At 38.5% G+C, this 24,130-nt stretch overlaps 1 protein-coding gene across 2 annotated transcripts in view; it reads right to left on the bottom strand.

Moving 5' to 3' along the window:
• The window catches only part of ATP6V1A (ATPase H+ transporting V1 subunit A), a 76,176-nt gene that overhangs the window by 5,158 nt on the left and 46,888 nt on the right, over positions 1-24,130 (bottom strand). For both annotated transcript variants that reach the window (XM_036929611.2, XM_036929610.2), the window contains 7 exons: positions 15,300-15,462; positions 14,652-14,760; positions 8,952-9,074; positions 8,744-8,858; positions 8,014-8,077; positions 6,380-6,583; positions 3,974-4,068 (listed from right to left, as the gene is read on the bottom strand). In XM_036929611.2, coding sequence (XP_036785506.2) covers positions 3,974-4,068; positions 6,380-6,583; positions 8,014-8,077; positions 8,744-8,858; positions 8,952-9,074; positions 14,652-14,760; positions 15,300-15,462 — 873 coding nt within the window. The remainder of the gene's footprint in view (positions 1-3,973; positions 4,069-6,379; positions 6,584-8,013; positions 8,078-8,743; positions 8,859-8,951; positions 9,075-14,651; positions 14,761-15,299; positions 15,463-24,130) is intronic.

Below are 24,130 nucleotides of genomic sequence, written 5' to 3'. Positions count from 1 at the left end.
CAGGAAGAAAAATGAAACAACACTGCTAACAATCTAACAACATTGAGTTTGTTTTCGTATAATACAGTTAAAGGAGTAACCCAAATGGTGAAATAACTGAGTTGTAAAGACTCCCTTTGAGAGTGGGTTAAAATTTAACCAATAACAGGAAAACTGTAATTTACTAAAGTTAATAGTAGTCCCATTAATGTGTTCATTTTCATTTACTGATACCTTCTGATAATGAAAACACACACATTAATATTCAAGTTGGATCATAAGAACTTTCTGACAAAAACATTTGCCTACACAATTTCATGCATGCTCTCTATTACACTCCAAAGAATTTCCCCCTTGTTATCTTTGTATGGGTGGCTTCTAGAGCTTTTTATATTCCTGATAGAGACTTTTGTGCCTTACTGTTTAGTCATATTTTTTGCTTCTCCTCCATTGTGGTAATCTTTCTATTTGTTCAGTTCCATCTTCAGTCTTATATGGAGACAAATATGATTGGAGGGAGAAAAGCTAGCTGGTGATGAAAGGGCTCAAATTATCAAAGTTTAAAAGAAATGGTGGGGAGGCTCAAGATGGTGGCATGAGTAGGACAGTGGAAATCTCCTCCCAAAACCATATATATTTGGGAAAATACAACAAATATAACTACACCTAGAAGAGAGACCAGAAGATACAGTACAACACCCAGGCTACATCTACATCTGGAAGAACTCAGCATCTCACGAAAAGGGTAAGATACAAAGCTGCGACTGGGCGGGACCTGAGCACTCCACCCCACCCCAGCTCACCAGCAGGAGGAAAAGAATCAGAGTTGGAAGGGAGTGGAAGCACAGGACTGCTAAGTAACCAGCCCTAGTAATCTGCACTGGGAGCACAGAGACACACTGCATGTGTACGGGATATTAGAAAAACAGAAAAGTAAAATCCAAGATGGAGACTGTGAGCAGGTCCCTACAGTTGGCTCCCCTGGGACAAAGGAAAAGTGGGTGCTTTTTGAAAGTCTTAAAGGGACAGGGACTTAACAGATGGATGGAATCCTCCTGGCACACTCAGCCCAGCAGGCTAGTAATCCTAAGGAACTTCAGGCGCCTCAACCCCCTGGGGGGTAACCCAGCCTTGAAGCCCCTCACGGTGATAGGCAGCCTGCCATTCATTCCCCCCAGCCGGCGCTGCAAACAAACCGGCCCACCTGCCACAGCAGTGGAGCAGCCCCACTCACAGCAACCACACAGTCTCCACCCAGCACGCAGCTAACCAGAGAGACCCAGAGGCTGCTGCTGGCACGTAGCTGCCTGGCACAGACAGAGGAAGCTGGAGCAAGGCATGAAGGGGTGCTGTTCTCGTAGGAGAACACACCTGGCACGCCTGCCACTCCCCGCAGGACTCTGGGCTATCCCGAGGGCTGCCCCACCCATGGCAGATCAGGAGATTAGCCCAGAGACTGCTCCCTGTGTGTGGGTAACTGACACAGGCAGCGGAGAAGGGCAAGGTGACCAGCTAGCAAGAAGGGACTTTATTCTCCCAGGTGACACACGTGCCACCTGCCTACGACCACCTCTATTGCCATGAAAAGGCAGAAGAATCTGGTCCAGTCAAGAATCACTCAGACAACCCAAGAGAGAGGGCCTGGTGAGATAGATATAACCAATCTTCCTGAAAAAGAATTCAAAATAAAGGTCATAACCATGCTGATGGACCTGCAGAGAAATATCCAAGAGCTAAGGGATGAAGTCCAGAGGGAGATTACAGAAATGAAACAATCTCTGGAAGGACTTAAGAGCAGACTGGATGAGGTGCAAGAAAAATGGAATAGAAATCAGAGAACAGGAATACAGAGAAGGTGAGGCAGAGAGAGAGAAAAGGATCTCCAGGAATGTAAGAATATTAAGAGAACTGTGTGAACAATCCAAACAGAACAATATTTGCATTATAGGGGTACCAGAAGAAGAGAGAGAAAAAGGGAAAGTGTCACTGAAGAAATAATTGCTGAAAACTTCCCCAAGCTGGGGAAATAGTCTCTCAGACCATGGAAGACCACAGATCTCCCAACACAAGGGACCCAAGGAGGACAACACCAAGACATATACGAATTAAAGCGGCAAAGATCAAAGACAAGGACAGGGTATTAAAGGCAGCCAGAGAGAGAAAAAAGGTCACCTACAAAGGAAAACCCATCAGGCTGTCATCAGACTTCTCAACAGAAACCTTACAGGCCAGAAGAGAATGGCATGACATATTTAATGCAATGAAACAGAAGGGCCTTGAACCAAGAATACTGTATCCAGCACGATTATCATTCAAATATTAAGGAGGGATTAAACAATTCCCAGACAAGCAAAAGTTGAGAGAATTTGCTTCCCACAAACCACCTCTACAGGATATTTTAAAGGGACTGCTCTAGATGGGAGCACTCCTAAGGCTAAATAGATGTCACCAGAGAAAATAAAATATCAGCAAAGAAAGCAGACCAATCAAATACTAACTAAAGGCAAAAAATAAAATCAACTGTTCACAAAAGCAGTCAAAGGAAACAAAAGAGTACAGAATAAAACATCTAACATATAAAGAATGGAGGAGGAAGAATGAGAAGGGAGAGAAATAAAGAATCATCAGACTGTGTTTATAATAGCTTAATAAGAGAGTTAAGTGAGACGGTTAGATAGGAAAGAAGCTAAACTTGAACCTCTGGAAACCACATATCCAAAGCCTGCAATGGCAATAAGTATATATCTTTCGATAATCATCCTAAATGTAAATGGACTGAATGCACCAATCAAAAGATACAGAGTAACAGAATGGATAAAAAAGCAAGACCCATCTATATGCTGTTTACGAGAGACTCACCTCAAACCCAGACATACACAGACTAAAAGTGAAGGGATGGAAAAAGGTATTTCATGCAAACAATAGGGAGAAAAAAGCAGAGATCTTGCAGTACTTGTATCAGACAAAATAGACTTCAAAACAAAGAAAGTAACAAGAGATAAAGAAGGACATTACATAATGATAAAGGGGGCAGTCCAACAAGAGGATATAACCATTATAAATACATATGCACCCAACACAGGAGCATCAACATATGTGAAACAAAGACTAACAGAATTAAAGGAGGAAACAGAATGCAATGCATTCATTCTGGGAGACTTCAACACACCACTCACTCCAAAGGACAGATCCACCAGACAGAAAATAAATAAGGACACAGAGGCACTGAACAACACACTAGAACAGATGGACCTAACGGACATCTACAGAATTCTACACCCAAAAGCAGCAAGATACACATTCTTCTCAAGTGCACATGGAACATTTTCCAGAGTAGACCACATACTAGGCCACAAAAAGAGCCTCAGTAAATTCAAAATGACTGAAATTCTACCAATCAACTTCTCATATGACAAAGGTATAAAAGTAGAAGTAAATTGTACAAAGAAAACAAAAAGGCTCACAAACACATGGAGGCTTAACAGCATGTTCCTAAATGATCAATGGATCAATGACCAAATTAAAACAGAGATCAAGCAATATATGGAGACAAACGAAAACAACATGAAGCAGTTGTAGCAGGCGCTGGTGGGATGTATAACAAGGAGTGTAGTAGGAAGAAAAGAATAGGGATTTGGGGAAATGAGGTAGGGAAGTGCAACAGTATTTAGGAAAAGATGCTTGGGCAGGGGTAGTAGGTAATGAGAAAAGCTTCTGAAGAAGGCAGTGCTCCCCAGGCTCTGCGCACCACGCCACAATTCAATCTTATTATACCTATTTGGACAATGAGTGAAAATACCATCATAACTGGACAAATGAGCAAAATCAAGGCAGAAATACTAGATTGTTAGTTGTCTGCTATGAAAATACAACATAAATCTGTATTTTGAGTTACAGTGTGTGAGGAAAAAAAGAATTCTAACATGTTGGCAGCTTCTTCTATAAAACTTGATAGAAAAATCTCAAACAAAAAAAGAAAATTAGGATAGGTTACCTGTCATAAGGAGTATATCCATTTTGTTGTAGGAAATCATCTTTGATAAGTTTTGCTACCTCCAGAGTGATTTTATCTGTTTCTGCTAGAGAAGCCTAGACAAGAAAAAAAAATTTTTTCTTAGAAATTTACTACCACAATGTGGGCTTGACAGTGGTAATCAGTTAGCAAACAGAAACTATATAATCAACCTACAATTATCTATCACTAATAAATTCACTTTATAACTGCTTTCTGATTGATGTGTTTTTTTATTATGGTAAAAAACATGTACCATAAAATTTTCCATATTAACCATTTTTAAGTGTTCGGTAATGTTAAGTATATCTACATTGTTGTGAAACAGATTTCCCTAACTTTTCATCTTCTAAATCTGAAAATCCATACCCATTAAATGACAACTTTCTTTTCACCCCTCTCCTAGCCCCTGGTAACTACCACTCTATTTTTCTGTTTTTTATGAATTTGACTACTTTAGATGACTTATAAAGTGGAATCACTTGTCTTTTTGTGTTTGGCTTATTTCACTCAACATAATGTTCTCAAGGTTCATCCATGTATGTGCTAGAATTTTCCTTCCTTTTTAAGGCTGAATAATATTACACACACACACACACACACACCTCCTGCACATTTTGTTCATCAATCAAGGGAAGTCTGGGTTGATCCCACCTTTTAGCTAGTGTAAGTGATGCTATGAACATGGATATATATACACACAGATTGATGTTCTTTTTTTGACACACTTTCTTCTTCACATCCTGGCTTGCTACCTTAATTACTGAATTCTCAGTCTTAAGCTTGTTTCACAGAAATCCATATAGCCCATAAACAATTCATTATCTTAAAAAATTACACATGTTCAGAACTACGTAATTGCTAAGGATAGTAAGCATGTACCTATCTACATCTGAGTGCTGTATCACTGGTATGGCTGTTACAGTGCTTCACTCTTTAAATATCACTGCCTCAAAAACTTTCACTTTTGCAATTTTCCTATTACCCTAAAAATTAAAGATTATCTTGAGAGTTGTGGGTAAGGCAGAGGCCCAGGGAATGAACTTCAGTCTGTGTCACTTATGTGCTCTAAGCTCCTTAGAGGTAAGGGTCAGGTCTTCTGTTTCTTTTCTTAAATCCCTTTTATTCTAAATATGCTCTTTAATTGAAGGTAAATATTAAAATGTGCTCTGTGTATCCTTTTGTTTGCATGAATTAAAATAATGTAATTTACCTTATACCAGTATTTTAAATTATGTCAGGCAGTCTTACTTGTGTCTTTGCACTTTGCTTGTAAGGTCTCATCTGAGCTGCTGTCTCTAACTGTCCCCTGTAAGGTCCTTTACCCTGCTGCTTCCTGCTCTTGTATAGCTCATTCTCCATGGTATGCAACTTCTCTGTTTTTTTCCTTTCCATCTTTTGCCCTCCAGTAAAGGACCTTAGATTTCTGTTAATTCCCTGTCACTACAAACACATCAATTTAAGGACCTGTTTGAGAATTTCTTTTTAGATTCTCAATATTCATGAACAGAACTGCTAGGTCCCGGGTATATGAGCAAGTACTGTCATGTTGCTCTCCACGACGGCAACACGCCCACCAGGAATACACCACTTCCTCCATCCCCACACACTTGCCTTATTCAGGTTTCCAATATTTTGCCATTCTAACCAATGTTACATGGTACCTTGTTGTTGTTTAAGCATTTCTCCACAGTTTTGTTAATCTTTCGTGCTTCCTTTTCTATAATCTCTCTTCCCTTCTTTGCCCATATTTCTGTGGGGATTCTAGTCTTCTTGTTAACTAATAGTTCTTTGTTTCAAAACTTCTGTGGCTGCTTTGATCAGAATAATAAGACAGAAATAATGTTACACTAATTTTGGGGCCCAGGCTGAAGAGGCTGGTGGTTTCTACTTCCTCTTTTCTAATACTGTGAGACCTCTGAACTATCTCATGGAGATGCATGAGAAATGCCCAGCCAACCCCTGGCTGTTGCAGCCATCCCAGCCCAGGTGCCAGAAATACATGAGAGAAGAAACTTTCAGATGACTCCAGCATCAGCCACCATATGATTGCAACAGTGTGAGGGTGCCCCACAAGAATGTCCAGCTGAGTCCATCAACCCCAAACCTGTGAACATAGGACACTGTTCAAGCCACTAAGTACTGGAGTGGTTTGTTACTCAACAATAGATAATCAAAACAATAATCATCTTTCTACCTTCCACAACCCAGTTAGGTTCCTCAAATATCTGTTGGATAAAGGAATAATCTGAAATTCTACTTGTTTGGAAAAAAAAAGGTAAGTACTCATTGTGCTGGGCAAGAATCTGCATATCCCTGCTTCCACCTGTCCTTATAACACTCTAGGGGAACTAACAGATCTGCCCTCCATGGGGTTTAACAACTCACCTTCCCCACAAGCTGTACAATTTCTGCCAGGTCTTCTTCTTCCTGCAGAATCTCCTTAGCTTTGGTCCTCAGAGGAACAAACTCTGTGAAGTGTTTGTCGTAATACTCGTCCAGCGCACGCATGTACTTGCTGTAGCTGATAAGCCAGTTCACGGAGGGGAAGTGCTTACGTTGAGCTAGTTTCTTATCTAAGCCCCAGAATACCTAATTTAAAAACAAAAAAAGTACAGTGACTTTTCTTAAAGAGTAAAATAAAAAAATACTATTGAGGTGTGTTTGTCCTAAATATGCAATTTTACAATTTTTTTAAAATCAAATTATGTATCTTTGTAGTATATATCAACTATAACTGAAAAAGCATAAAACTTACAATGAAAAAATATATTCCTTTCAGTTTCAGGATGGATAGTTATCTATAAATCAAGTTCAAATTTTACCTGAATTTCCTTGACAGTATATCAAATCTAACAGCAAAAACAAAAAATTAACTGACTCTTTTGAAGATTATTATGGTGCAATATAAACAAACCTACCAGACAATGCTTGTTGAGATGGAATAGATACTTTGCTTTGATAAAAAACCTCTAAATGCTCTGATTAAATTCAATTCCCAATCATTAAGAGCCAACCCAATAAGAGCTAACAGTCATTCTTCTGAGGCTGAACATTCACATGAATTTTATGTATTCCTAACTTTATTCTCCCTTTCTCTGCAATTGAAAACTCAAAATTTTGGCAAAGGTTAAAGACCTTCAAAGTTGTAAATTTAGCTTCTGCCATTTCTTTTTATCTGATACTGACTGACAGAAACATAAGCAAATATTCTGTTTTACCCACATGGATAATAAATATACTTAAGAGTTTATCATTTATTTTCTTTAGTGTAGCCCTGATTTGTACATATTTTTCACTTAGGCCTCTTTTAATGTCCAAATTGGCTAGCTAGTCACTGAAATTCATGCCTTGCCACTAGGAAGCAACTGTATAGGTAGGAACTACTTTTTCCAGCTTTGCTTTTATCTGGGTGTGACTAAGAATGAGTGGAGTGACTGCACCTGAGCTCAAGGTTCAAAAATTTGGTGTGTTTTCTCTATAGTTTTCTCTTGTGCCCACCAGACACAGAGGACTACCAGGCTAAGTAATGGTGGAGCCACAAGATGAAGGAGCCATGGTCTCTGAATTACTAGTGAATGGAAAAGAGCTGCCCTCTGGTAGGATCATATGCCTTAGACCACACTATGGGAAAGAAAGTTCTACTATGTTTTTGCCATTATGAATCTTTGGGCCTATTTGTTTCTACAACTAGGGCTACTCTACTTTTAAAGGATAATATCACTCTAACACTAATAAAAGTTTGCTACCCCAGATGTATTTTCCCCTTACAGATAATAACTTTATTATAAATCCTAGGTAAAGAGGTAAGAAAGAACAAACAATATTAAAGGCTCTCAGTGATAAGACTAGAACAGACTTTACCATTGCCCACTCTTTAGTGACTCAATTAAGATGAGTCTTACTTGACTTATTTCAAGATGACTTAGATAATATTAGAGCAGAGCAAGAATGGGAGTGGGGATGGAATTGGATAGGGGGTGGGAGAGCTCAAAAGTTCACTACACAAGAAAAAGATATACCTGAACAATACCAAGAGTAGCAGATGTAACTGGATCAGAAAAATCACCACCAGGTGGAGAAACTCTAAATTTAAAAGGAAAAAAAAGTCATTAGAAATTCTTAAGAAAATTAACTAGTATATGGAAGTAAAATTCTTTTGAAAGTCAATTTTAATGCAACTAACTTTAGAACTGACCTCTGAAAAGGAAATCTTATTTCAAAATATTAAATAAAACCCAGCACAAAGCTGCAGATAAGAATGATAACTATTGAACACCTTCTAGTATGAGCAATCAGAGACATTATAATCAGTTTCATCATTCTAATCAAATAGATGAAGCAGGAAGGAAAAGCTCTAAGAACAAAGTATGGTTTAATGCTGCAGTCATGGATCTTCACTCTGCTTTTCCCATGACATAATCTTAGCATTAAATGTCTATAATTTTCTAAGAGACTAAGTGTCTTAAGACACTGTGACTAGAATATAATAAATCGCTAATATGCAGAAAGTTAAGTCAAATAAACAGAATTCACAGGCATGACCTAATTATGTGCATTTTAAAGAGCTCCCTGGGTGACTCTGGAGCATGACCTTGGTTAAGAACCACTACCCTCAGAGGAAGCTAAATATTATCTCTTTAAAATTAATGACTCTTAAAAACAAACAAACAAATGAATGAATGAATAAATAAATAAATAATAAAATTAATGACTCTTTTCTTTTGAAAAGTAAGCAGTTTAGATGCTTACGCTCCTACAATGCTGACACTTCCTTCTCTTTCAGGATTTCCAAGACATTTCACCCTGCCCGCTCGCTCATAGAAAGATGCCAGACGGGCACCAAGATACGCAGGATATCCACTATCTGAAAAAAAAAAAGAAGTTTAAAAAGAGGTGCCAAGCAGCCCCTCAAATTCTATCAGCTTTGCTTACATAATAAGCAATACAAAGACATTACCTGCAGGCATTTCAGCTAAGCGACCAGAGATTTCTCGAAGGGCCTCAGCCCATCTAGAGGTAGAGTCAGCCATCATACTGACATGATAGCCCATGTCCCGGAAATATTCTGAAAGCGTAATTCCTAAATTGGGAAGAATATTACAAATTATAATCCTATATGTAGAATCCTGACTTTTTTTTCTCTGTGTCCTGACTTATTTTCTGTCTGGTGGATCTATCCTTTGGAGTGAGTCATGTGTTGACATCTCCTAAAATGAATGCATTGCATTCTATTTCCTCCTTTAATTCTGTAAGTATTTGTTTCACATATGCTGGTGCTCCTGTATTGGTTGCATATATATTTATAATGGTTATATCCTCTTGTTGGACTGACCCCTTTATCATTATGTAATGTCCTGCTTTATCTCTTGTTACTTTCTTTGTTTTGATGTCTATTTTGTCTGATACTAGTACTGCAACACCTGCTTTTTTCTCCCTGTTGTTTGCATGAAATATCTCTTTCCATCCCTTGACTTTTAGTCTGTGCATGTCTTTGGGTTTGAGGTGAGTCTCTTGTAATCAGCATATAGATGGGTCTTGCTTTTTTTTTTTTTTTTTTTGAGAGGACATCTCTCATCAGATGGTTGTTAACAACAATAAAATTCTGTATAGGGGACTCAATGCACAATGATTAATTAACCCCAAGCCTAATTCTCGTCAGTCTCCAATCTTCTAAAGCAAAACAAACAAGTTCTTACATGGTGAACAAGTTCTTAATAGTGAATAAGTTCTTACATGGTGAACAGTGCAAGGGCAGTCATATCACAGAAACTTTTGGTTTTGATCACGCATCATGAACTACAAACAATCAGGTCAAATATGATTATTCGTCTGATTTTTATACTTGATTTATATGTGAATTCCACATTTCTCCCTTATTATTATTATTATTTTTTTTTTTAATAAAATGCTGAAGTGGTAGGTAGATGCAAGATAAAGGTAGAAAACATAGCTTAGTGCTGTAAGAGGGCAAATGTAGATGATCAGGTGTGTGCCTGTAGACTAAGTATTAATCCGAGCTAGACAAGGGCAACAAAACATCCACGGATGCAGAAGATTTCTCTCAGAACAGGGGGGGTGAGGTTCTAAGCCTCACCTCTGTTGATCCCCAATTTCTCACCTGATGGCCCCCCTGCGACTGTGCCTGTCTTAGGTTGTTCCTCCCTTGAGGAATCTTATCCGTCTCTGGCTAACCAGTTATCTTCCGGGACCATACAGGAAACGTAAAGTTGGTAAGTGAGAGAGAAGCAATATTGTTTGAAAAGGTTAGCTTTTTACTTCTTTGCAGGTTTATGCCCTGTGGCTTCTATGCCCAGCATTTGTCTTGAGGTATCTTTACCACTTGGAAGAATTATGATACTCGGTAATTTCGATATGAGGCACGAATTCTACTTTAGGGTTGTAATTAGGAAGGAAGAAGAAAAGCTATAGAAGTAGCAGATGGAAGAAAACATGGGAAGATTGATTATTTCTTTGACATATCTTCTTGTAGAGTAACTTAAGCATGTATAGGTTTTAAACTACTAATTAAATTGCGCACACACATTAACATAATAGGAATACAGCTACATAACCAAAGCAGATCTACAGTTACCAGCCATATCCAGTGAAACCAAGAAAACCAGTTAGGCACCCTAGGCATTTGTGAAAACTTATCAATGATATGATGGATATTGTCTAACTAAATTTGAATAGTTTGAGAAAGAATCCTGACTTTTTTAACCTTAAGAAAACTCTAAAGCAAAAATAGTATATGAGGTGTACTGCTAGCTGCTCACCAAAATCTGTTCTTCCTCTTCTTTTGGGCACTTAGCTGAGTTCTATTTCCTAACCTTCTTTGCATTTAGATATGGCTACGTAACTGACCTCTAGCTAATGGAATGTGTCCCATCACCAGCCAAGCCACACATCTTTCCATACTGTTTTTCCCTTCTAGTTTACCGAGATGGAGAGGACTTGCAGGAGCCCGGGAAGTAATGAGTTGAAAATGTAAGAGAGCTCTTTTCAGCCCAGGTCCCAGCCCAGAATGACAGGGTAAAGAAGAGTCCCCTGACCACCTGCAATCAACATCTATTGTACTGAGTAATGGGTTTGGGTTTACTTGGTGTGATAGCCTAGTGTACCCTGATAGAATATACATTTTAAAAAGGAGGAAAAGACTTTTTGCCTAATCTTTGTTGAGATAATTTAGTCAGAAATTAGCTTCCAATGTAGCTTTTGTGTATCACTCACACACACACACCCAAAACCCCTCAACTAATTAATTGCTTAGTTATTTTTCAAAAGTAATGAATATTATCTTAATTACCCCAATCATTCTGCAATGCATATCAAGTTCTGTCCTGTAAAATCGCATACAGTAAACCATTTAGAAGACGCTAATATGCAGAAAGACGTCCTGGCTCCAGTACCCTTTCTGTCATTAACCTTAGCAAAGTAACTTCATTTCTTGGTGAGGTTTCCTAATCTTTTGAAATGATATAACTGGCACCTGTCTACCTGTACCTATCAGACGAAATGATATATATAAATGCCCTCTGAAAAGCATAAGGTACTATGAAACTCTTAAGATATTAAAAATGTATAGTTGCTGCTACATATGAGTCCTAAAATCCAATGCCCTGATTCCTTTATTTTACCAGTAAAAAAAAAAGTCTTACATGAGTGAAATAAAATATAAAATATTGCTTGAAAATTTGGCACTTTACTACTTTACTATTTATCATATGACATCTTTCAGAATAAGAAATACTGCTTTCTGAGGCTTCCAAAAACACTTTCATGAACAAAGTCTTTAAGGAATATACTTACATTATTTAACATTATCAATATTAGTATTACAGCATAAAAATCCAATAACTATCACATATTTCAATCCGATAACAGAATCATATCCTCTCTTATACAAACATGGCTATGTTTTAAGCCTCTGTGATGACATTCACTAATACTTGTGTGTATATATTACAAAGAGTTGGCAGTAGAGACAAATACATATGAGTAAACCTCAAAGAAGTTTCACAAACCTAATGATTATCAGTGCCTACAAGGAAATAAAAAACCTGGGGCAAAACCAAAAGATGAACAGACTGGGAAAATATCTGGAACTCATGACAGATAAAAGACTTTTCAAAGAGTTTTTACACATCAGTACGAAAAACAACTATCCAAAAGAAAAATGTACAGAAGGCAGTTTTCAAGCTGTTAATACACAAAGGAGAGATAGTACAGTTCACTGTTAATACACACTGAAAAGGTTACTAATAAAGCAGGGAAAATAAAATGTTAATTGCCAAATCTAGGTGCTGAGTACATTGGTGTTCACTATAATATTCCTTTAACTTTTCTATATGTTTAATAATTATCACAAGAAAGTGTTGAAAAACTTATTTAGCATTGGTGAAGATATGCAGAAACTTCTCTTGTCCACTGTTATCCCTTTCGATGGGCTATCAGAATCTAAAATCTGCATTAACAGTTGTATTTGTACCAATTTTACTTCTAAGAACCTACCAATTTTACTTCTAAAAAACATGTACACAAAACATCCAAAGAAACAGTGTAAAAAACTCCCGTGAGGATGTTTTAGTGATGTAAGGTTTGTGACAGCAAAAAGACAAAACAAAACAACCCAACAACAAGCCATCAACAGTCCAAGTGTCCATCAAAAGGATGCTGCTTAAATAATTATGATACATCCATCCAAAGGGATACTGTGCAGCCATTTAAAAGAAGTTGGTAGATTTCTTAAAATAGTAGATTATTATGTCCCTTGCTCCTCCTTTTCATAAAAATAGCCATCAAACAAGGAGGAAAACAAGATATATGAGAATACAAACTCTACTGTCAAAAACCAGGGGACATATTCAGCTCCAAAACAAAGCAACGAGGAAAGCCACCTAAATGACGTAGCCAAACAAGGGCATGGCAAGACACGAAGAATTCACCCGAGGCTGCACATACCAGATTAGGCTTCCTGCTGCAAACGAGGGGGCACATCCTGAGGTACAAAGCCAAGAATCCTTTGTTTGGAAGACTGCAAAAGGGGTACAACGGGTACAAACTTGTACCTAGTTTGGCATCAAGGAGAAGCAGGGAGACGGGAAAAAAGAAAACACATGTAAGCACTCCTTTTCAGTACATGAAAAGTGGGTAAGGCAGGATAGAAAAGAAAGAATTCGCTGTAAGTGGCCTGGTAGCTGTGGATTTCTGTTGGCAGGAGAGAAGAGTATAATAACTTACTTACACAACTCCATGCCATGACAAACTTCACAGATTACCGTGAAGAATTCCTGCCACTCCCTCCCACCTCCTGTGAAGATGACTAATACCAGTACATGAACTAAACAAAAACACACAAAGAAAAAAGACAAAAAAGCAGAATACAATGATGGTCAGAAAACTGCCAAGGAACAGATGAAAACTGAACACAGTTAATGAAAGAAAATGTTAATAATGCATCCTAATCTCAAGAATTTTACAGTACAATCAGAAAGATGTCTCATGAGAAAGCAGAACTCAAAAAGAGCTGAAAGAAAAAATAGAATCATTATAGAAATTAAGGTTTCATTAGAAGCCACACAAAGAATAAACACCAATTATCCTGTGATCAAATGAACAACAGGCTAAATTAAAAGAATTAGAGAGGAAATGATATACATGGATAGTAGTTAAAGGAGATCCAATGTGTCCTGTATGAAGAAGATAAACAATGAAAGAGGAAAAAGGAAAAGAAACAATTCTCAAAATTTTTTCAAAATAAAAGACATACTCATAAACTGAAAGAGTACACTATGTTTCAGGAAACATTTCTCAAAATTATCAAGGCTGAGATATTCCAATAAAGTTCTGCAACTTTAAAGGAAAATTTCTTTGGGTGAAAAGAAAATACATCTATAAAAGGAAAAAAACACAGGCCAGTCTCAGTTTTCTCCCTAGGTCTTAATGTTACAATAAGAGTTCTCAAGCAAAGAAACACTGATTCAAAAATTTTCTACTGGGCTAAATTACTGTTAAAATCTAAAGGCAATAGAAAAAATACAAGCTTATGAAGAAGAATTCAGGGAATATAGTTTTCATGAAACTTTCTTGAAGAAATTCCCAAAAGTCAGATTTTTTTTGCCAACCACAAAACATATGGAGAAACTGTAGTCAAAGGACTGCCTGTGGGAGATGACTCTGTTTTTCTGTAGGCCTAAGGGCTAATAGAAATATTGGATGTATGTTACAGAACAGAATGTGGAATCCTGGAAGTGCAGAAATGAAAGTACCAAAAGCTGCAACAGAAGTGGGAGAAAAGATGAAAGGTATTAGGTAAACATGCTGATTTTTTTATCTTTTATATCCAGCTGTCAAAATACAGTAATTTAAAGTTGATAATTCAAGTTATAGAGATACAGGTATAGTCGAGTTAGATAAATGGTAAAACATATGGTAAAAAGAAAACAGTTGAACACACATCATTTTATGATCATCAGAAAGAACGGAGCAGCACTGTAGATGTCTTAAATTGATGTATCCTCAAGATATAGGAAGTAAAATGTTTTTCTAAAAGCAAAGAATATGGTTATATGTGTGGAGGTATTTTAGAATCAAAGAAAAGTTCTTTGGAAAAAAAAAAGAGTTTGTTGGTTGCTTTTGTTCCAAATCATAAACTCACCAGTATAAATGGAGGCTTCTCTAGCAGCAACAGGCATATTGGAAGTATTGGCTACCAAAGCAGTTCTCTTCATAATCGACTCTACCTTACCATCCACTTCCATTGTGAGCTAGAAGCAAGCACTCTGTTAGTGATCCTCTCATTTCAAAATGGCATTAGCCCTCCCACCTTTTTTCTTTTATAACTTATCCACATTTAAACCTTCTTATAATCAGTTTTCCCAAAGTAATGTTCCTCATCATTCCAACCCCTTCTCCCTGCCCCATTGTGCTATAAAGAAGATAGGCATTATTTCCATTTTATAAATAAAACCCATTATTTTATGGGAAAAGGAATATTACTATAGCAACCTAGTAGATCATACAGACTACGTGAAGTTCACATCTATAAATGTTTTTGTGTATTTTGTCTTCCTCTCCAAAACCACCAGACCACAGAAAGAAACTTTCAAGTGTTTGACTGGAAAATTCAAATTCCTTTCTTTGAATATATAAATTGAATCACAAATATAATCAGACTGTTCCTTAAAAGATTCTTGACAAATGAGAGCATTGATCCAGATCCAACACAAAGCTTTATCAATTGCCAATAAAAGTTGATTAGTGGCATTTTCTCTAGAATAGAGTCTGAAGCTTCATATATACAGACCTCTGGGAAGTCCCGGAGGACTTCAGACATCTCATTTCCTCTTTCACCACATCCTACATAGATGATCACATCACTGTTGGAATACTTGGATAGAGACTGAGATATCACTGTCTTTCCGCAGCCAAAAGCCCCAGGGATTGCAGTAGTTCCTCCCTGTACACATCTAAAGAGAACAAAGTGAGGATTTACTTGGTAATAAATACTAATAAATGAAGAAGGTGACACAGAAAAAAAAAAGCTAAAGAAAGAAAACACTGAAATTTATTCATCTCCATCTACAATACACTTACTTAGATAGAAACAGATACAATTGCTTCCCTAGTTTGTACCTCTAATAGTGTTTGTTTTTATTATCATTAATTATCTTAATCATCTCTAATAGCTGAAAAGTTAAAGTATATTCCATACTGGTACCTAGGGAAGAGGGATATAAAAATAACCTAAATAAAACAATACTGATATTCTCAATGCTTTCTATATAAACCAGTTCATGAAAGGACAATATAGGAATTAAAGCTAAAAGAAAAATATAAACAACTTTTTTAAGTCTTTTGAGGCAAAAAATAAGACCACCTAAGAAATTCATATCTTGCTATAAAGACTAATAAACAAAGACTTTTGTAAGGTGTTAGGTCAATTCCCTTTTATACTTTGAATAACCACTTATGAAGTACTTCCTAGGTACTAAAAATTGTGCTTGGAGATGTTGGAGAGAAAACAGCAAATAAGACAGCCAAGTTTCTGTCCTAAGAGAGCTCACATTTCAGGAGGGTAAAGTGAAAAGTCAGCTGCAGATTACTGTACTATTTAGCAGCCACTTTCAAACTTTCCCTAAAAAGTGGCAGTGGAGAGTGAAATACCCTTCAGGGAAGAGGGAAGTGAATGTCACAGTATGTATGTACATGTATGTTTGTGTGTGTATATATGTGTGGGTGTTTTCACATGCTGAGTATGTGGTATGGGGCAGGAAGGTTTAGGCAGGAGAAATGAGATGTAATGCTAAGGGAAATTCCTTTGCAATATTGTGTTTTATCATAAAATTCACGAAAACTATATTAAAAAAATTTTTTTATTAAGGTATCACTGATATACACTCTTATGAAGGTTTCACAAGAAAAACAATGTGGTTACTACATACACCCTTATCGAGTCCTCCCCCATACCCTATTGCAGTCACTGTCCATCACTGTAGTAAGATGCCACAGAATCCCTGTTTGTCTTCTCTGTGCTACACTGTCTTCCCCGTGACCCCCTATATACCATGTGCACTAATCATGATACCCCACAATCCCCTTCTTCATCGCTCCCCACCCGCTCTCCTCCAGCCCTCCCCTTTGGTAACTTCTAGACCCTTCTTGGAGTCTGAGTCTGCTGCTATTTTGTTCTTTCAGGAAAACTACATTCTTAATAAACTTCTTTTCAATATAAAACTAATACACACTAAAATTTTTTCTTTTCCAAACTGTTCAGTGACTTTGATAAGCTAAAAAGGCATGTCTATTCATCCTATGGTTTTGTATACCTCTTTCAAATCACTTTTAAACAGGGGTGAGTAAGCAGAGCTGGGTGTGCTCCAGTTTGGAAGTTCTGCAATCCAATGTGGAAAGTGCCATCATAGAGAACATCTAAGGTGTTGTGGGAATACACAGGAAGGGGTGCAATGGTACGGAATAAGGAATTTTTCCTGAAAGAAGCTAAGACCTGAAAGTAAACAGCAATTATCTAGATAAAGGGAAGTAAACATTCCAAGCAGAGAGCACAACATACCTAAAGGTCCAGGGGCAAGAGGGAGCACTGTTTAAGGAATTTAAAGTCCTTCAGTATGTCTGGAATATGGTGTGTAAGGAAGCAGTTGGGAGGTTAACTGGCTGAGACAATACTGGAAGGGTAAGCAACAGCCAGATTATAGTTGGCTTGGTAGGAAGTTAAGAGCACTTAAGGGTTTTACACAAAATATTGAAACAGTGCAGTATCAGATAGTGTTTTAGATGGATTACTACGTAATATGGACAACCACACTGAAAGAAGGCAAGACTGAAGACAGAAAGTGTGCTTAATGTGATTATTGCAGGAATTAGGTTAAGGTCCTTAATTACAGTTATGGAATAGGGATGAAAGATGTAGATAAAAGATACTGAGAGAGAGGGGCGGAAGATGGCGGCGTGAGTAGAGCAGCAGAAATCTCCTCCCAAAACCACATATATCTATGAAAATATAACAAAGACAACCCTTCCTAGAATAAAGACCAGAGGACACAAGACAATATCCAGACCACATCCGCACCTGAGAGAACCCAGCGCCTCGCGAAGGGGGTAAGATACAAGCCCCAGCCCCGCGGGAGCTGAGCGCCCCTCCCCCCAGCTCCCGGCGGGAGAAGAATAGGCAGAGCGGGAGGGAGACGGAGCCCAGGACAGCCGAACGCCCAGCCCCAGCCATCCGGGCCAGAGTGCAAGGCACTAGATAGTAGGAAAACAGGGCAGCAAGAACAGTGAGCAGGCACCGGTGGCCTGGCGCTGGAGGTCACCAGAAAAGCAAGTGACCATTTTTTTTTTTTTTTTTGCTGTTTTGTTTTGGCGAGCGATTTTTGGAAGTCTTAAAGGGATAGGGCCCCCAATACTAGGGAAACAGGGCAGCAAGACCGGTGAGCAGATGCCTGACGCTGGCGCTGGAGAATAAAGAAAAACGAGTGAACACCTTTTTTTTTTTTTTAATTAAAAATTTTTTGTGTGTGTGGTTGTTGTATTGTTTTGGCGGGTGCTTTTTGAAAGTCTTAAAGGGGCAGGGTGGGACACTTAATCCAGAGGTAGGGAATCCAGGGATCGCTGGGCACCCTAACCCCTGGGCTGCAGGGAGCAGGGAGGCCCCTTACGGAGATAAATAGCCTCCCAGCCGCTCCCCCTCCAACGCGACTCCACCACATTGGAGCAGCTGCCCGAGCCAGGCCACGCCCACAGCAACAGCGGAGATAAACTCCATAGCAGCCGGGCAGGAAGCAGAAACCCTGTCTGCGCGAAGCTGCCCAGCACGAGCCACTAGAGGTCGCTGTTCTCCCAGGAGAGGAGGGCCACAAACCAACAAGAAGGGAAGTTCTTCCAGCTGTCACTCCTCCCAGCTCTGCAAACTATTCCTATCACCATGAAAAGGCAAAGCTACAGGTAAAGATCACAGAGACAACACCAGAGAAGGAGACAGACCTAACCAGTCTTCCTGACAAAGAATTCAAAATAAGAATCATAAACATGCTGACAGAGATGCAGAGAGATACGCAAGAGAAATGGGATGAAGTCCGGAGGGAGATCACAGATGCCAGAAAGGAGATTACAGAAATGAAACAAACTCTGGAAGGGTTTATAAGCAGAATGGATAGGATGCAAGAGATCCATTGATGGAATTGAAACCAGAGAACAGGAACGCATAGAAGCTGACAGAGACAGAGATAAAAGGATCTACAGGAATGAAACAATGTTAAGAGAACTGTGTGACCAATCCAAAAGGAACAATATCCGTATTATAGGGGTTCCAGAAGAAGAAGAGAGAGGAAAAGAGATGGAAAGTATCTTAGAAGAAATAACTGCTGAAAACTTCCCCAAACTGGGAGAGGAACTAATCGAACAGACCACGGAAATACACAGAACCCCCAACAGAAAGGATCCAAGGAGGACAACACCAAGACACATAATAATTAAAATGGCAAAGATCAAGGACAAAGAAAGAGTTTTAAAGGCAGCTAGAGAGAAAAAGGTCACCTATAAAGGAAAACCCATCAGGCTAACATCAGACTTCTCGACAGAAACCCTACAGGCCAGAAGAGAATGGCATGATATATTTAATGCAATGAAACAGAAGGGCCTTGAACCAAGGATACTGTATCCAACATGATTATCATTTAAATATGATGGTGGGATTAAACAATTCCCAGACAAACAAAAGCTGAGGGAATTTGCTTCCCACAAACCACCTCTACAGAACATCTTACAGGGACTGCTCTAGATGGGAGCACTCCTAGAAAGAACACAGCACAAAACACCCAAAATATGAAGAATCGAGGGGGAGGAACAAGAAGGGAGAGAAGAAAAGAATCTCCAGACAGTGTATATAACAGCTCAGTAAGTGAGCTAAGTTAGGCAGTAAGATACTAAAGAGGCTAACCTTGAACCTTTGGTAACCACGAATTTAAAGCCTGCAATGGCAATAAGTACATATCTTTCAATAGTCACCCTAAATGTTAATGGGCTGAATGTACCAATCAAAAGACATAGATTAATAGAATGGATAAAAAAGCAAGACCCATCTATATGCTGCTTACAAGAAACTCACCTCAAACCCAAAGACATGTACAGACTAAAAGTCAAGGGATGGAAAAACATATTTCAAGCAAACAACACCGAGAAGAAAGCAGGGGTTGCAGTACTAATATCAGACAAAATAGACTTCAAAACAAAGAAAGTAACAAGAGATAAAGAAGGACACTACATAATGATAAAGGGCTCAGTCAAACAAGAGGATATAACCATTTTAAATATATATGCACCCAACACAGGAGCACCAGCATATGTGAAACAAATACTAACAGAACTAAAGGGGGAAATAGACTGCAATGCATTCATTCTAGGAGACTTCAACACACCACTCAGCCCAAAGGATAGATCCACCGGGCAGAAAATAAGTAAGGACACGGAAGCACTGAACAACACAGTAGAGCAGATGGACCTAATAGACATCTATAGAACTCTACATCCAAAAGCAACAGGATATACATTCTTCTCAAGTGCACATGGAACATTCTCCAGAATAGACCACATACTAGGCCACAAAAAGAGCCTCAGAAAATTCCAAAAGATTGAAATCCTACCAACCAACTTTTCAGACCACAAAGGCATAAAACTAGAAATAAACTGTACAAAGAAAGCAAAGAGGCTCACAAACACATGGAGACTTAACAACACGCTCCTAAATAATCAATGGATCAATGACCAAATCAAAATGGAGATCCAGCAATATATGGAAACAAATGACAACAACAACACTAAGCCCCAACTTCTGTGGGACACAGCAAAAGCAGTCTTAAGAGGAAAGTATATAGCAATCCAAGCCTATTTAAAAAAGGAAGAGCAATCCCAAATGAATGGTCTAATGTCACAATTATCGAAATTGGAAAAAGAAGAACAGATGAGGCCTAAGGTCAGCAGAAGGAGGGACATAATAAAGATCAGAGAAGAAATAAATAAAATTGAGAAGAATAAAACAATAGCAAAAATCAATGAAACCAAGAGCTGGTTCTTTGAGAAAATAAACAAAATAGATAAGCCTCTAGCCAGCCTTATTAAGAAGAAAAGAGAGTCAACACAAATCAACAGTATCAGAAACGAGAAAGGAAAAATCATGACAGACCCCACAGAAATACAAAGAATTATTAGAGAATACTATGAAAACCTGTATGCTAACAAGCTGGGAAACCTAGGAGAAATGGACAACTTCCTAGAAAAATACAACCTTCCAAGATTGACCCAGAAAGAAACAGAAAATCTAAACAGACCAATTACCAGCAACAAAATTGAAGCGGTAATCAAAGAACTACCAAAGAACAAAACCCCGGGACAGATGGATTTACCTTGGAATTTTATCAGACATACAGGGAAGACATAATACCCATTCTCCTTAGAGTTTTCCAAAAAATAGAGGAGGAGGGGATACTCCCAAACTCATTCCATGAAGCCAACATCACCCTAATTCCAAAACCAGGCAAAGACACCACCAAAAAAGAAAACTACAGACCAATATCCCTGATGAACATAGATGCAAAAATACTCAACAAAATATTAGCAAACCGAATTCAAAAATACATCAAAAGGATCATACACCATGACCAAGTGGGATTCATCCCAGGGATGCAAGGATGGTACAACATTTGAAAGTCCATCAACATCATCCACCACATCAACAAAAAGAAAGACAAAAACCACATGATCATCTCCATAGATGCTGAGAAAGCATTTGACAAAGTTCAACATCCATTCATGATAAAAACTCTCAGCAAAATGGGAATAGAGGGCAAGTAGCTCAACATAATAAAGGTCATCTATAATAAACCCACAGCCAACATTATATTGAACAGCAAGAAGCTGAAAGCATTTCCTCTGAGATCGGGAACTAGACAGGGATGCCCACTCTCCCCACTGTTATTTAACATAGTACTGGAGGTCCTAGCCACGGCAATCAGACAAAACAAAGAAATGCAAGGAATCCAGATTGGTAAAGAAGAAGTTAAACTGTCACTATTTGCAGATGACATGACACTGTACATAAAAAACCCTAAAGACTCCACCCCAAAACTACTAGAACTGATATCGGAATACAGCAAAGTTGCAGGATACAAAATCAACACACAGAAATCTGTGGCTTTCCTATACACTAACAATGAACCAACAGAAAGAGAAATCAGGAAAACAACTCCATTCACAGTTGCATCAAAAAAAATAAAATACCTAGGAATAAACCTAACCAAGGAAGTGAAAGACTTATACTCTGAAAACTACAAGTCACTGTTAAAAGAAATTAAAGGGGACACTAACAGATGGAAACTCATCCCATGCTCGTGGCTAGGAAGAATTACTATCGTCAAAATGGCCATCCTGCCCAAAGCAATATACACATTTGATGCAATCCCTATGAAACTACCAGCAACATTCTTCAATGAACTAGAACAAATAATTCAAAAATTCATATGGAAACACCAAAGACCCTGAATAGCCAAAGCAATCCTGAGAAAGAAGAATAAAGTAGGGGGGATCTCACTCCCCAACTTCAAGCTCTACTATAAAGCCATAGTAATCAAGACAATTTGGTACTGGCACAAGAGCAGAGCCACAGACCAATGGAACAGACTAGAGAATCCAGACATTAACCCAGACATATATGGTCAATTAATATTTGATAAAGGAGCCATGGACATACAATGGCGAAATGACAGTCTCTTCAACAGATGGTGCTGGCAAAACTGGACAGCTACATGTAGGAGAATGAAACTGGACCATTGTCTAACCCCATATACAAAAGTAAACTCTAAATGGATCAAAGACCTGAATGTAAGTCACGAAACCATTAAACTCTTGGAAGAAAACATAGGCACAAACCTCTTAGACATAAACATGAGTGACCTCTTCTTGAACATATCTCCCCGGGCAAGGAAAACAACAGCAAAAATGAACAAGTGGGACTATATTAAGCTGAAAAGCTTCTGTACAGCAAAAGACACCATCAATAGAACAAAAAGGAACCCTACAGTATGGGAGAATATATTTGAAAATGACACATCCGATAAAGGCTTGATGTCCAGAATATATAAAGAGCTCACATGCCTCAACAAACAAAAAACAAATAACCCAATTAAAAAATGGGCAGAGGAACTGAACACACAGTTCTCCAAAACAGAAATACAGATGGCCAACAGACACATGAAAAGATGCTCCACATCGCTAATTATCAGAGAAATGCAAATTAAAACTACAATGAGGTATCACCTCACACCAGTAAGGATGGCTGCCATCCAAAAGACAGAGAACAACAAATGTTGGCGAGGCTGTGGAGAAAGGGGAACCCTCCTACACTGCTGGTGGGAATGTAAACTTGTTCAACCATTGTGGAAAGCAGTATGGAGGTACATCAAAATGCTCAAAACAGACCTACCATTTGACCCAGGAATTGCACTCCTAGGAATTTACCCTAAGAATGCAGCAATCAAGTATGAGAAAGATAAATGCACCCCTATGTTTATCGCAGCACTATTTACAATAGCCAAGAATTGGAAGCAACCTAAATGTCCATCGATAGATGAATGGATAAAGAAGATGTGGTACATATACACAATGGAATACTACTCAGCCATAAGAAAAGGGCAAATCCAACCATTTGCAGCAACATGGATGGAGCTGGAGGGTATTATGCTCAGTGAAACAAGCCAAGCGGAGAGAGAGAAATACCAAATGATTTCACTTATCTGTGGAATATAAGAACAAAGGAAAAACTGAAGGAACAGAACAGCAGCAGAATCACAGAACTCAAGAATGGACTAACAGGTACCAAAGGGAAAGGGACTGGGGAGGATGGGTGGGTAGGGAGGGATAAGTGGGGGTGAGAAATAGGGGGGTATTAAGATTAGCATGCATGGGGGGTTAGGAGAAAAGGGAGGGCTGTACAACACAGAGAAGGCAAGTAGTGATTCTACAACATTTTGCTATGCTGATGGACAGTGACTGTAAAGGGGTTTATAGGGGAGACCTGGTATAGGGGAGAGCCTAGTAAACATAATATTCGTCATGTAAGTGTAGATTAGCGATACCAAAAAAAAAAAAGGCAGTTCCTGTGTGGTAACATCCAATGAGTTCTACACAAGAGTATAAAGGGCATATAAAAGTGTAGGCAAAGGGTCTGTTTCTGTTTATACAGAGGATCAAAGCCTAATTGGGCTACCCAGAAAATGAACTAAGATACGATATGATAAAGAACTTCCAACATCAGCACTCTCTGGAAGACTCATACCAGAAGATGATCATCAAAAAACCCCAACAAAGATCCACGTGCTGCTACAGCTGTAGATGCACTCATCCCACCAGTTCCTGGACTTGCCATGGGAATGAGGAAGGAGATATCTAAGCTGGCCTGTGCATACAGTAAAACAACAAATTTGAGTGGATCTATACTGTTGGAACTCAATCAAGAATTAGGAGAAGTGCAAATTGTAACGCCCCAAATTCTTACAACTACAGACTATTTACTGTTAAAAGAACATAAGGGATTTGAACATTTCCCAGGAATGGGTTGTTTTAATTTGT

This window comes from Manis pentadactyla, chromosome 1 (genome assembly GCF_030020395.1).
Source record: "Manis pentadactyla isolate mManPen7 chromosome 1, mManPen7.hap1, whole genome shotgun sequence".
Taxonomy (NCBI): domain Eukaryota; kingdom Metazoa; phylum Chordata; class Mammalia; order Pholidota; family Manidae; genus Manis; species Manis pentadactyla.
This window is presented reverse-complemented; position numbering and strand designations above follow the sequence as displayed.